Raw genomic sequence first — 13,149 nt, forward strand, 5'->3', positions numbered from 1 at the left:
ACTTGTTTTCTTATTGCTTTAATCTAATGGACAGGAAGAGGGGGTGACTATTATCTATTGCCATTTTTTTCTTAAGGTTTTTTTATACCATACTAATTTCAACATCATAAAAATTCAAGTCCCAGATTATCCAGGGTAGCCTCTTCAGTGTTGTCATTGTTCTACCAGAAGTCCCAACCATTACCCTAGCAGTGCTATAAGGTATACCCATTTATACACCTGGGTCGAGAGGGACATGGGTAAAAACATCTTGTCCAAGGATGTAAGCTCTGGGCGGGACTCGAACTCGGGTCCTCCGATTTGGAGTCGAGATTCTTATCCACTATGCCACAGTGCCCCCTAGAGCCATAATTGTGCATGTCGAGTCGTAAAAACTGACTATCTTAAGAGTAGCTCACAGTCACTGAATGCACTTAGCTGTCGCTATTGCTGTTACTATTTCTACTTCTGTTATGACCATTCTACTGCACCTTTAGCCATTTCCTATCATGTCTATTGACACAAAAATTAATTCTGCATGCAGTTCTACATCGCACGACCGTATATCAAGCGCTTATACTGCAACTATATACGATTAACCACAACTAGGTCTACTACTGATTGGTCTATCACAATATGATAAAATTTTAGATATTTTGTTGTTGTTTTTATTTTATCTTGTTAGCCATAATCTTCTTTGCGTTTGCGTTTACGTTATAACATGCTCTTCCTGCATCGCAGGGTTATAATCCCTTAATCCTTTATCAATTAATTTCCTTCAAAAAAGTGCAAGTACATAACATTCCAAAATATTTCATAAACATATCAAGATGAGAAAACTTAATATTCGCCAAGTACATACCATTCCAAAATATTTCATAAACATGTCAAGATGAGAAAACTTAATATTCGCCATATTCGGTTTTATTGCCACTCTCTTTCCGTATATTTATTTCCAAGTTTGATGCAGACAAAATAGATTATTGCTTTATTTTCTTTCAGACTATTCATATGCAAATGGATTGGTTAAAGTTCATTATTCCGAATGTTTGTTATACCAAAGGTTCGTTATTCCAAAGGTTCGTAATTCCGAAAATGAATAAGGTTCGTTACTCCGACGGTTCGTTGATCCGGAAATGAAATAAGGTTCGTTATTCCAACGCGTCGCAACAGCTTGCTAATCCGAAAATTGAAAAAAAAGTTTAGTTATTCCAAATTTTCGTAAATCCGAAAAGGAAATAAGGTTCGTAATTCTGAAGGTCCGTTAGTGCCCGCTACTTATATATATATATATATATATATATATATATATATATATATATATATACACATATATGTATATATATATATATATATATATATATATATATATATATATATATATATATTTGTTTATTTATTTATATCGGATTAACGAACATTATTTCATTTTCAGACTATCAAACATTCGGAATAAAGAACCTTATTTCATTTTCGAACCAACGAACTTTTGGAATAGCGAACTTCAGGTATAACGAACATCACCGAATACCAGTAGATCAACCATAAATGTGACAGAACTCTTCAAACTAACACTTAACATCACATTATATGTCTCTGTGCTATTTTGGTGATAGTGTTTGCATTCATTATCAATGATCATTTTTGATATAATTATCTTGATGTTGATGGCGAGAAGGAAAATTATCATCGTTACTACCATTCATCACTTCACACATTTTATCATTCTCAAAATGGATAGAAGTGAGCTGTTGTTTCGTCGACATTATTACAAGCATCATCATCATCATCATCATCATCACTGTACGTAAACCGCTAGGACTGGATAGTTGGCTATATACCACCGTATACCGTATACACATTTTAAAACAAGCTGACTAAACACATCCTGCAAAGACGCAATGTTTGTGAATGGTAGACTAATAGAGAATAATTCACGCCTTGTTTCATGGGTGAAAAAAAAATCACAAAACGAGTCTGACAAACAAAGCTCTTGCATAATATACATGTTTTGTGCTTGAATGTCATTGTCATTCTATCATGATAAAGTATGCATTACGATCAAGTCTAAAACTTTACAGTCTTTAATTCACGGCACACAGTGATTGTATAGTTTGCTTAAAACATTATCCAGTGAAATAAGACGATGTACAGAAGCTTACCCTCTTCGTGCCACGTTGTTACTTGCTCATAGATTTGTGTGTGAAATCTTTGTACCTTTTAGTCATTGGCACAGGAACGGTTAAACGTGTTACGAGAAGGCGACGTGTTGAAACTCACCAAGGTACCTCTTTAGGATGAGGAGGGGCAAGAAGACGATTTGGATTAAAGTCACCAGGTGTCTTAAAGGAAACCAAAACCCAGAGAGCAACGTGGATTGAGTGAAAGCAGCAACATTAATAGTAGAACACACCAGTGAAAGTTAGAGGAAAATCGGACAATCGATGCAAAAGTTATGAATTTTTAAAAAGTTTTGGTGTTGGAACCACTGGATCAGGAGACTACTAGAGTTCATGACGTCACGTGGAAAACAATAAAAAATAAAAGAAAGAGAATCCTCCCTCCCCCCCCCCCCAACAAATTTTTCGTAAAAATTACGCATTCTATCAAATTGATACTGACATATGCTATGGGTAGTAATATACATTCCCTCTGCTTTCTGAAAGCGGTTAGTCAAGTATACACTTTCATTACGCTCGAAAAGTGAAAGCATGTTGAATTTTCCTCATGTTTTCTTTATAAAACTGTTGTCCACATATGACGTCATAACTTCTAGTAGTCTCCTCGTCCAACGCCAAAACTGTAGAAATTAATAACTTTTGCATCGATTGTCCGATTTTCCTCAAACTTTCACTGATGTGTTCTACCAATGTTGCTGCTTTCACTCAATTCACATCTCTCTTTGGGTTTTGGTTTCCTGTTTCGAGCGTTTCCTGCTTTTCTGTTCTGAACAAGGTTCCTCCCGGCGAGTTTCAAATAGTCGCCTTCTCTTCGTAGGGTTAAACTTCTTTATACACTGCTGTGTATCACAGCTCAATGGATGTCGCTTGTATGATATCACTATGGGAGTTCGGGTGATGGACGCGGTAGTCGGACCCCGCCATAGATGGCCTCAGAGGGCTGTGTTCCCGGTTGTCGTCGTCGTGGACCTCGATGTCGGGTGCATGGGAGACACACGTGGTCATGGTCATCAGCTGGTGCTGAATTCGCTCTTGCTCGCTGTGGACAGCCATCTTCTCCAATCGAATATAAAGATAGAGGCTGGCCACGCCTGTTGAGTTAATGAGGAAGAAAGCCAGGACGGCGACCACGAAGGAGAAGCCGTACCGGTGCGAGAAGAGGTCTTCAGACGACACTGGATGTTTCTCGATTACCGCATCGTTCACGGCGATGATGTATCGAATTAGTCCACTCAGAGAACACAGTCCTAAGGATGGAAACCGTAACAAAGTTGTTTTAGGAGAAATCGTGTAATATGGCCCCCTATACGTCACTCTTGACATGATAATTCAGTACTTACTGAAATTTCAGTCAAAATACAATGTAACGAGGTGCTTGAGAGCCTGGAAATTTGTTCATTATATCAGGCATGTCGTACTGGAATCCCCAAACAATAAAACAGACGCAATTGAACCATTAGTTTTCTTTCAGAGTTCATATGCTAAGTTTTAGAATCATTATAGGGTCAAATAGGAAAGTCATGTGAGAAACTTATGGAGCTCGAGCTAGACTTATATTCTATTGAGAGATAACAGACTGAAAGATCTGGTCACATTCCTCACAGCTGGGATCATTATTATCACTATTAATGTTGCATCTTTCTAGTTTACATTTTGTTTTTGTTTTTTATTTCGCTGAACCTTTTACAATCCTGTCATGAATAACAATACTCTCAGACAGAATAACGTGGTCCGTTCATACAGATTCAAGAAAGAAAAAAGAAAGGAAAAAGGAAAAAAAAACATAATGAATTTTGTTCTCTTCGTGTGTCTACGAAATAGAGATTTCTCCGCTTGTGACGTCATATGCACGTGACAATAAAACTAGTCTGTTACATATTCTAACCATACATCTATGACGCTATGCAAAACTAATTTTAGTCTTGATATCTGACTTAGAATTTTTTACAATGCGTAGAATTTGCATGACGTTGAAAAGAAGAAAGCAAAATGAAATTTATGGAAATTGTTTCACTGAATGAAATATCCCAGTAAACATGCTGACCGCTTGTACGCAGAGTTATGAGATTGTCAAAAGGTGTACTATATATTTATATACCAGCCAGTATGTGCGCCGCTCCAGTGAAAAATATGAAACAGCGCCGCTGTGGGAAGAAAAGTCCCATTGAGCTGAAGAGTGACGTCAGCAAGAGCAGAAGGAGGCTACAAATGGACAGCGGCAACACCTTTAAGACGTGAGCTGTGGAAACAATAATAGATGAACATTAAGAACGACCAGAGCAAGAACTGAATTCAGGATACGCGTGACAACCACATGTCTTGAAAAGACTGTCGCACACAACTAGCACAGATACGTGCACGGATTATTAATGGATGACTGTAATATCAAATGTACAATAACTCTTGTCTGTTTGTCTTTTTTGCTAATTCTCTTCAAAAGCTATCAGAGCAAAGGGGGACATCACTGATGAATGATAATTGCAGTGTAGATTGTTATTACGTGAACGACTATATCGAATTCCCCTGCTAAATGTTCAATCGATTGAAACTGCTTTCTGTCAGTGGTCATCCTTTTTTTTAATCACAAAAGCAGCTCTTCAATGTGGAATGACCTGCTGCAGAGTATCGATAATGTATCGATACCCTGAACGATGCAATGTGCCACAGACATTATGCGAGGTCTTCTGTTAGAATATTTCAATAATAGAGGCCAATCTAATCCATTTTAATTAACAGTCATCATCAGGTTCTTAAGTAACTGACTAATTACTGCCCTTTGATGTATCTTGACATTGATACATGGAGTATTTTGCTATGTATGTCTGCATATTGATCCGATTCATAGTCATCAATTTGATAACACATTTCTTCATATTCACATATGAAATTCTTAATTCAATTTTTTTTTCATTCCATTTCCATTTCATTTCAATTTATTCTCATATTTCTCAATGAAAAATAAATATATATCAGATATAACAAAATAGAATGATATATGATATGCAGCTTGGATGCACAATAAGATATTACTAACACGATTTATAGAACATTATCTATATGGAAATGTGAATCTAAGTAAAATGATGGAGAAATATGACGGAACATACTTAAAATCAGATCAATTAGGTTCTTGAATTGAGTACCTAAAACTGCTGAAGTTATACTCTTGGGTGGCTCGTCGCCTTCCGGGAGGGTGTCCCGAATATTTCCACATTCTACGTCATCTACGGGAAACAAAACAACAAAAATGAACCAATTATTTGAGAGATGGTGAGAAAGACCAATCTTGCTTTTGATAGATTAGTCTTTCACCTTATGATAATGACAATAACGATACAGTGGCGGATCCAGGGGGTGCCCCCTTTAATTTTTGTTAAAATAAAAGAAATAAATAGAAATAATGGGGGAGGGGTGCGTGCGCCCCCCTTTGATTTTGTAAAGGCGCCCCCTCTTTATAGAATTCCTGGATCCGCCCCTGCAATGATGGTAAAAATGATAGCAATGATACTGGTAATGATGATACTTATATGATAACAACTTTAAATTAAATGATGAAATAATGGGAAATTACAATGATAGTGATTTCTCTTCGAATATTTTGCCGCGGTTCTCTTTGCTACTCTGTGAGCTTTCATTGCCGTAACACTCTTCTCGTATTCGACTCGCTCTTTCGTCCTCTTGAATAATAGTTGTTTATTCCGCATCAACAGTTATCGGGGTATAATATGCCATTCTCTTCCTATGTATATTCAAACTCGTGTGTTCGTCGTCCGTATAATAATGATCGCGTATTATACCACCCGTCTTGGGGCGCCTATTGCTGCGTGGCGTCCATAAGTCGGCGTTGGGGCGAAAGCGCGAGGTCGATTGCGGATGCGAAAGCACTTGCTGTGTCACTCGGTCCGTTGACGCTGCGGGATGATCGTCGACGAGGGAATTGATGGTTTCGATGACGGTCATGCATTATTCACGAGCCCGTGCCATGACGCCGATGAATTATGCCGCGCGACGGAGGTATTTATCGCCTGATCAGGGAGAACAGACTTGGGTATTCTCTTCCATAGACAGCACGTGGAGCTTTTTGGAGACGAGTTGCCGAACTGATGGTTTAAACATACCTCAATGTTTCTTCCTAATATTGTAGCCTTTCTTGGAAGCAGTATTGAATCTGTGTGAATCTAATTTTGTGTACGCAGTATGTGCGTATGACTCTCAGTGTGTGTGTGTGTGTGTGTGTGTGTGTCTGTGTGCTGATACCCACGTAGACGTAGATTAATTGATCGTAAAATGGTTTGAAATAAGATCACAATGTTTGAAAATGCATTGTCAAAGTAACTGATGGTATTTCTTTTGAACAATTAAGTACGCCTGAGTCCATAATAAGCCAGTTCGGAGGCCAATTTGCATTTGAGCAGAAAAAGGTCATTTGTACCAACAGGGCATGCTGATTCTTAAATTCACTGAGAGGAGCGTCTGTGATGTAATGAATATTCAAGTAATCCTTATTGGCTGATACATTCAATGCAAATTAATGAAATGGATGATTTCCCAAGTGGTAGTCGACAGATCATCATGGTCTACGCAAGATGATCTTTGGTTGAACATGATTGATGAATTCCATAAACTTTTTAAAGAAGTGAAGTGCCTAACCATCTCATAAGAAAAAAGAAAGGTCTTTGATATTTTTGTACCCACGTGCTCATAAGCTAACTCCGAACTGGCTTATTCAAAGAAAAAGAAAACATATCATAATAGTCCATCGTAAATTGATTCTTTCTTGATGTCAATCAAATTTCTCGAGGGAAAATATTCTATCAATAAATATTTCTTTTCATTTTCACATGATATCAGAGGTCACATTATATAATGTTATACATATTCATTCATCTAATTTATCTAGCCGTTCTTTTGAGATCAATCCCGTCGTAATTATAGAGCCCACACATAAAAAACAGCCAGTATGATAGTTCTATTATAATTATGTCTGCAAGAAAGCCATCAGTTGGCTTTGTTTGCTTATAATTTCTCTCTTTTTTGGGGGGAGGGGGTGCCATGGGGCAACTGATCCATAATCATACTTTTCCTGTAAAGAAAGAAACAACACCAAAAGGTACAATCATGGAGACATTTTAACAATATTGTACAGTACAAACATACGCAAATACACATGTTTACTCTATCTTAATATAAGATAGAAAGAAGACTTACATTCAGTAATGATTAACAGGCCTCAGCCATAAAACACAAATTAGATGTACACGGAATCAGTTTCTCTTCTGCTCATAACGCATGCGTTGCACACCAGAACATGGACGATGCAACTAGAGCCTTCTATTGATGATATAGTCTTTTCATATTATTCTCCTGTCTGTTTCCGTACATTGTATTTTGCTTTAAGGGGAAGGCTAGTAACTGATCAGTGGGAATCAGTGGAAATGCTGGGAGATGATTGTTCCAATCCTTTAATTATGGGATTCGTTCAAGAGTTCATTGTATATCTATTGTTGTGTGAAAATGATTTGCTTCAGAACGGTCTCATATTCAAGTAATGTGCAGATTAATGCTCCGTCACTGACCAGGGACGCTAACCTGGAAGAATTAAACTGCACATTACTTGAATATGAGACCATTCTGAAGCAAATCATTTTCACACAACAATACATATACAATGAACTCTTGAATGAATCCCATAAGGATTGGAACAATCATCTCCCAGCATTTCCACTGATTCCCACTGATCAGTTACTAGCCTTCCCCTTTAATCAATTTTTCTTATTTTACCTTCATTCTTACTCCCATCATACTCCACGCCATCCCGCATTATGCCTACCCTGCTTCACCCCTCCCACCATGCCGTACCCTTCCAATCATTCCTTACCCCTCCGATCCTTACCCCTCCCACCATGCCATACTCCACCCCCCCCCCCATTATGCCTCACCCATCCCACCAGGCATCACCGCTCCCATCATGCCTTAATTATTCCTCCCAACACCATGCCTCACCCCTCCCATCATGCCTCATCCATCCCACCAGGACGTACCCCCTCCCCATTATGCCTCACCCATCCCACCAGGCATCACCACTCCCATCATGCCTTAATTACTCCCCCCAGCACCATGCCTCACCCCTCCCATTATGCCTCATCCATCTCACCAGGACGTACGTGCCCCTCCCCTTTAGGGCTCACACCCGTAAATACAATGGACTGTCCCAGACCCCTTCACAAATTCGTACCACAGATACCAAAATAAATGAAGAAAAAAATTAATTAAAAATCAATGATGTAGTTTGGCAAAAAACTGAATAGCTGTAGATATTGAGTATGAATTCCTCTACAAATTGCATTTTGGTTGGAAGATGAAAGCTTTTCTGGTGGAACTTGAGGGGACTATATTTCATTGGGTACGTGTACGGAAAATGGGTGATTTTTTTGAGTGACAAGAACTCGTAGTCTGGCTTTGCGGACCCCTGGACAGAATTTGAACTGAATTATCCACCCTGAGAATTTGATGGATGAAAGGGTATATCTAACTTATCCAGGTTAGTGAAGCTGAAACACCTCATTTCTCCCAGCTATTTTAAAGAATTTTTTGAAATTTGATTTTTAACACACATCCCTATGGGGAAATATTTATGGGTGTGAGCCCTTTATGCCTCACCCATCCCACCATGCATCACCACTCCCATCATGCCTTACCCCTTCCATCATGGCTTACCCTTTTCCCATCATGCTTCACCCTCCCATACCCTTCCCATCATGCCTTACCCCTCCCACCATGCCTCACCTATCCCATCATGCCGTACCTTTCCCCATCATGCCTTATACCCCTCCCATCATGCCTCACCTATCCCATCATCCCGTACCATTCCCATGATGCCTAATCCCTCCCATCATGCCTCATCACCCCTCCCATTCATCATGCCTACCCCCTAAAATGATGCCTCACCCCTCCCATCGCATCATGCCTCATCACCCCTCCATCCATGCCGTGCCCTTCCCATCATGCCTTATCCCTCCCACCATGTCTTACCCTTCCCATCATGCCGCACCACTCCCACCATGCATCACCACTCCCATCATGCCTCACCCCTCACAACCTCCAACGGTCATAGCGACCCGATGACAATATACTGGTGGTACATTACCTGGGTCAGGGTTCAATTCCTTCAGGGCACTTTGGGAAGCGTTGCCTCCGTTGTCAGGGATACGACTGATCCACTTGTACCGCACTGAGGTCAGAATAAAACAAACAAAAAAGTATATAGTTATGTCAAGGTTGCATGATTACGTACCTTTCGCTGATGTCTCTTTCTGATTATCTTGCCGCGCAAAACTCAGAAATTGGAAAAGCCTTTAAAAAAAAGATTAAAAAGTCATAATCCGATATCATTCAGACAAAAAGCAACAACAAATACAGGAAAAACCGATATCATCAAGTCAACACTATACAGAACAGACAGTTGTATTAAAGTTCATGATGTAATTTTGTTTTATCAAGTACGAGGCTGATTCAGGCACGTGAATGATAACATATGGCTTTAATTTGTCAAATATGTTCACATATGAAAAGATATATAGACAAAGTTGATTTTAGCATTGACACATGAAAATGTAAGTCACATGATATTCGGATTACAAGCAAGTCAGTTATTTCAAAGAGCAGTAGCTCTTTGGTTATTTCAAATTTTTCTCTAAATACACATTGAAAACAATCAAATTCTTTGCAAGAAGTTCTCAAATCTTACGTTATCTTGGGGATAGGTGAAGCATATGCGTCTTTCAGACTTCTCTTCTATAATGTTTGTCCATCATAGTTCGAATACAAAATAAGTAGGTTTCCTACACTGCAAAAACACCGGTGTAAGATAAATAAGTTTTGATGGTGTTGAAAAGTGTTCACCTGGCACTTCGTGGTGTTAGTTTGACACTGTAGCTGGTGATATTTTTAACACTGCGCTGGTGTTAATTCAATAATGACATCGCATGGTGTTGATTTGATATTGCTGGTGTTAATATATGGTATAACACCTACCCAGCTTCAATAGGAGACCACGCCTACTGGTGTTATTGTGGTGTACATGTGTTCACATCTTTCTTTCTTTTTTCAAAAATCAATAAGGCCTACTTTATCGGAAAATTCTTGATCGACTTGTTGAAGTTCAAAATCAACAAGAAGAACAGTAACCTAGAAACTATTCAAAAAACAATTTTATATTTTGAAGTGACACCCGGAGGTGTTAATCTAACACCGAAAATGAGCACCGGAAATTTAACACCAGCTCGGTGTTTCATATTTATCACCGAACTTTTTGCAGTGTACGTATATTCAAAGCAGAGAATGTTGTACTATTTAGCAGCGAACGTCATCTTAGTGCTGGTGTGTCACGTCATAATATGTATGTATACCAAGTCTGCATAACGGGGCAGCTATACTCTAAGTACCCATTTTCTCACCTGTTACCCGAGGTCCAAATCCATTAATCAAGAGATCCTTAACTACTGCAGCACTACGAGCAACTCTACAGCATTATAGATGATATGATATGTACTCGAGCGATCGTGTGAGGGTTAGCTCCACCACAGTCCTTCTCCTGGGATATATAGGAGAAAAGGATATCCATCCATCCACCCATCTATCCATCTATCCATATTTATTCATCTATCCATCTACCCATCCATTAATCTATCTATAGCTGACTCCTAGGATAACCGTCTAGGGCGAGCTTGAATTTGATATTGAGTTAATTATAGCTGAGTTTTATGAAGAATTAGAATTAGAAGAGCACCAAATAATGGTAACGAGTTGAGCAAGGATAGGCAGCCTACTTAGTATCAGAAAAATAGAACAAAGAAAAGAAATGCAGGACTCAAGAAGAAATTCAACATTTTGGCTTTTAGAGAAAGAGGGAGATCAGACAAAAATGAAGCAGTATAAGTTATTATTTCATAGAATTTGGACCAAAAAAAAAAGTTAGAAAGTGTTCCCCTTTTAATCGAAACGGGGATATGAGTAATATGATAATACATGACAAGAAATTGGAGGAGGGAAAGACGACCTCACTTCGCCAGTCCCACTTGACCTGTTTGTAAATCTTCACTATATTCCCCGTTTCTATAGTGGAAGTAAAATCAATGACAAGGAGTGACATCCTTTGCACGTTAAAAAGTTATTGTACAACAGTAATGACCCTGCAAAGGGGTTACAAGGTCGTGGCTGTTGACTTACCCCCCCCCCCCCACAAAAAAAACCAACAACAACAACAAAACAAAAAAAAACAACAACAACAAAAACAACAACAAAACAACAACAACAACAACAAACAAACAAACAAACAAAACAAAACAAAACAAAACAAAACACGAATTTTGTCATTTCTTTTTTTAATTGGGAGGTAATGACATCATCTAATCTGCGTGAAGAGATTAACTTTTTAGATTAAGGCACGACAAATGATCTGTTACATCAGCAAAGAGAGGAACTGTAGAACAGTTAATATAATGAGTTACATTGGTAAGAATTGTGACAATATACGACAAACCATCCACTAATTCTGGTCTACCTGGTCTAAGGGGATGAAAGGTATACCACGACGCATCAGTTTTATGAGATCATTAATGCACTGGGTGGAATTGCAACTACTTAGGTTATAATTGTTATCTCTGATCGTAAAAGTGTATAATTTACTTCCGGTTCAGGTTTTATTTTCATAGTTTTCCATTCATGTATTTTTTGCGTCTTTGTATATAATACAAACGACAATATATTTCATAATTTCTTTGTCTAAATAATTTCAATGGGAAGGGATTGTCCAATGCTATATTCACCCCCTAAAATTTGGGGGAATATGAAATGATTTGCAATGAAAAGTTGAACATATGTATTCTTTTCAGAGGCCATCACCAAAGTCAAGTTTCCGCTTAAGATGGCGGTCTCCTGCATTATTTTGTCCGTGATAATCTGATTAGATAATCAATTATTTTCCAATCGTTGGTGTGTATTCACGGAAACAGTATATGGCATATTGCCATGTATTTTTTTCCAGTGTCTAATTATTTTTGTATATTTTGTAACGCTGTAATTACTTTGTGAAAAAGGCAGAAATCAAATCATATCAAATAAAAAAAAAACAACTATCAACCTACATAATATACGCAACCCCTCCACTTTTCTATATACGATAGCATAACGCACAACCATTCATGTAAGATAGTTAAAATGTTTTACAAATTCCCAAAGGATATAGTTATGTACATGCATATATATAGATATATAATATGTTACATATGTATAAATAAATAAATATATATATATATATATATATATATATATATATATATATGAGATATGAGAAAGGAAGGAGAAAACGGTGCATAGCTTTGACATCAATCCCACCCATCACCCTCACTACCCCATTATACGCATCTCCTCCAACACTCCCCTCTCTGGCTATACCTACCATTGTCCCTACAAAAGGTGAGTAGACCGGACTGCATTGTGATAATGGTCCTCAGAGTCCCGTTCGGAAAATCCTTATCGATGGTCTCGGTGGTTCTGATCCAACGGTTGGTGAAGGTAGCCACGCCCATGAGAAGAAGCGCCAGGTAGGACCCAGCCACCGCCCAGACTGTCAGGGCAATCAGTGATACATTCTTCACCTTCATCTTCTCTCTCATGAATTCGCTGTTCTCCTTCTCAAGATCGGATGTTGCAGTATTTGTGAACTCACTTCCTTTTGATAAATTGAGGACGAGCCAAACCTTTAATCCATTACTATTTTCCTTGGATTGCAATTATGCTGAATGGGGCACACAAGAAGAAGAAATCACAAAGAAGTTGTTAAAGAATCAACGTGAAGATTTCAAAAAAGCATTCAGCAGTTGTTGACCGGTATGCGTTTTCTCCACTGTGTGTGTTTGAGCCGATGATCAACATTTTTGTCACGTTCATGAAAAGGAAAAGGACGCCACAGGCATTTGTGAAGAAAGGC

At 38.4% G+C, this 13,149-nt stretch overlaps 1 protein-coding gene across 1 annotated transcript; it reads right to left on the minus strand.

Annotated features, from left to right (window-relative positions):
* Positions 1-3,005: 3,005 nt before the first annotated feature.
* On the minus strand, positions 3,006-12,823 carry LOC139729345 (uncharacterized). Its single transcript, XM_071640273.1, has 5 exons — positions 12,619-12,823; positions 9,307-9,390; positions 5,303-5,383; positions 4,258-4,398; positions 3,006-3,406 (listed from the first exon to the last, which is right to left on the minus strand). The coding sequence occupies exons 1-5, from the start codon at positions 12,821-12,823 to the stop codon at positions 3,006-3,008; spliced, it is 912 nt and encodes a 303-aa protein (XP_071496374.1).
* Positions 12,824-13,149: the final 326 nt, after the last annotated feature.

This window comes from Diadema antillarum, unplaced genomic scaffold (assembly GCF_040938485.1).
Source record: "Diadema antillarum isolate AM-2024a unplaced genomic scaffold, OU_Dant_1.0 seq00000234_RagTag, whole genome shotgun sequence".
NCBI lineage: Eukaryota > Metazoa > Echinodermata > Echinoidea > Diadematoida > Diadematidae > Diadema > Diadema antillarum.

Coding starts and splice junctions, on each gene's coding strand:
- LOC139729345 (XM_071640273.1), bottom strand. CDS start 12,823: ATGAAGGTGAAGAATGTATCACTGATTGCCCTGACAGTCTGGGCGGTG. Junction 5,384..9,306: donor GGAATTGAACCCTGACCCAG/GTAATGTACCAC, acceptor TGTTTCCCGTAG/ATGACGTAGAATGTGGAAAT. Junction 4,399..5,302: donor TATAACTTCAGCAGTTTTAG/GTACTCAATTCA, acceptor TTGTTTCCACAG/CTCACGTCTTAAAGGTGTTG.